Genomic DNA, 1,916 nt, shown 5'->3' on the forward strand with positions numbered 1-1,916 from the left:
AGACTTTTGATGGATTGATTCTGTCACTGGGGAAATGGAAATAGGCGTGTTGGAGACAATAAGATAGGCAAGGTATAGAACAGGGTTTAGGGCTCTTGTACATAGGGTCGCTATTAGTTGCAAGTGACTCAGCAGCACCTAACAACAGCAACAACAATGTTAAAACCATTCATTTGGAGTATTTCTGTTATAGCAAAACTAGATAACTATGACAACTAGATAAAAACTAGGTAACTAGATAACCTGTTCATTGTGGCTAACCCTGCTGATATTTTAAATTCTAGGGACATAGCTTCCAGTATCACAACACACCAGCCATCACAGCATGACAGATTAAAAGATGAGTAGTGAGCTGTGTCAAAGCTCATCTATGCTCTAGGTGGCAGTTAAATAGGAGTAGATTTATGACACACAGCATATTATGTGTTTTCCAATGTACGTATGCTTTCAACATATATGTAGTGCAATCAACCTTCTTCAACATCCTAATACAATTAACCATCATTTATTTTAACTTATTATTACTTGTCCAGTCCAAAACACCTCCTTGCTTCCAGAATTTCAATTATCCTACCTAGTGGTGAGAAGCTTTGCTGCAATCCCAAAGGCAAGTGGTTTGACTGTACCAGCTGCTCTACAAGAGAAGGTTAGGCAAATTGTGTCTAGAAACTTGCTGTAGAATTAGTTATGGGTTGGCTCTGACTAAATGGATCACAACAACAGCTAATAGCCAATAACCCACAATTGTTATCTGAAAATAATATGTCATAAAAGGTGAGATCTTATGGGAAAAGCCTGAGGTGTTAATAAACTGAGAAGTCAATCTCTTTGTTTCTTTCTGTTACTTCTTTCATTTTTTTTATTTTAGAATAGATCATTATTTTTACATAATATAAACAAAATCACTAATGTATCTAGCTATATGCTTGGTGTCCTTAAACTAAAATGAACCATGGAATGGGTAGACAAGGATTTACTTCCTGGTGGCAAACAAATTTCTTGGGAATACAGAACATGCATATTTTTTTAGAACTGTCTGCAAGTAAATGCTGACATAACCAAATTTCAATAGCCTCCTCTTCCTTGCCCAAATAAGCCACCTCCATAGTTTCCCCGCATACTCCCCCGCTGGTATCCCCACATCCTCTGAAACCTCCTCTTCCAGACCCTCTGTAGTCTCCTCCAGAGCTTCCTCTAAATCCACCCCCTCTAAAACCTCCACTACCTCCACCATATCCTTTCCCCCTGAAGGAGTTGGAGCCTCCAAAGTTGGAACCACCAAAGCTGGAGCCACTACTGAAGTTGGAGCTGCCTCCAAAGACGCCACTGCCGCCTCCAAAGCTGCTACTGCCACCTCCAAAACCGCTGCCGCCGCCTCCAAAGCTACTACGTCCAAAGCCACCGCCACCACCTCCAAAACTGCTACCCCCAAAGCTGCTGCTGCCGCCACCTCCAAAACCTACTTCTTTCATTTTTGATTCTTGACACTTCAGAGCTGCTGACTATCGTGGCATATTGATGAGCTGCCTTTTATGGAGTTATATTCTCTTCTTCATGAAATAATAATACTTATTTATGGACATACACTGCAACACAATCCAAATTGCCATCTTTGTTCCAAGAAAGACTGCATGGCCCAGTGAATGGTGTTTGAGTGATAACAGTGACAATTTCAGCTTCCAGGAAGGAGAGTAAAATGTAAACATTAAACTAAAAATATTCAAACCCACTCCTTCAAGTCAGTTCCAAATTGTGGTGACTCTCCACTGGTTTCTGTAAATCTTAATAGGAAAGGACTTTATTTTTTTCACAAAAAGCATCTAGTATATTTGAATTGCTGATCTTTTGGTGGTGCTATATTGTCAAGTCAACTAAAATCCATAGTGACCCTATGAACAATAGCTTTGAACCTTTCC

At 40.0% G+C, this 1,916-nt stretch overlaps 1 protein-coding gene across 1 annotated transcript; it reads right to left on the bottom strand.

The window, feature by feature from the left end:
* Nucleotides 1–935: 935 nt before the first annotated feature.
* On the bottom strand, nt 936–1,472 carry LOC102846518 (ATP-dependent RNA helicase A-like). Its single transcript, XM_006888763.1, has one exon. The coding sequence runs from the start codon at nt 1,470–1,472 to the stop codon at nt 936–938; it is 537 nt and encodes a 178-aa protein (XP_006888825.1).
* Between the last annotated feature and the right edge of the window lie 444 nt (nt 1,473–1,916).

The sequence above is a fragment of the Elephantulus edwardii genome, unplaced genomic scaffold (assembly GCF_000299155.1).
Source record: "Elephantulus edwardii isolate Elephantulus edwardi_28Jun2011 unplaced genomic scaffold, EleEdw1.0 scaffold00071, whole genome shotgun sequence".
Lineage (NCBI taxonomy): Eukaryota > Metazoa > Chordata > Mammalia > Macroscelidea > Macroscelididae > Elephantulus > Elephantulus edwardii.

What these genes read in the sequence shown, in the direction of transcription:
- LOC102846518 (XM_006888763.1), bottom strand. Translation starts at nt 1,472, where the DNA reads ATGAAAGAAGTAGGTTTTGGAGGTGGCGGCAGCAGCAGCTTTGGGGGT.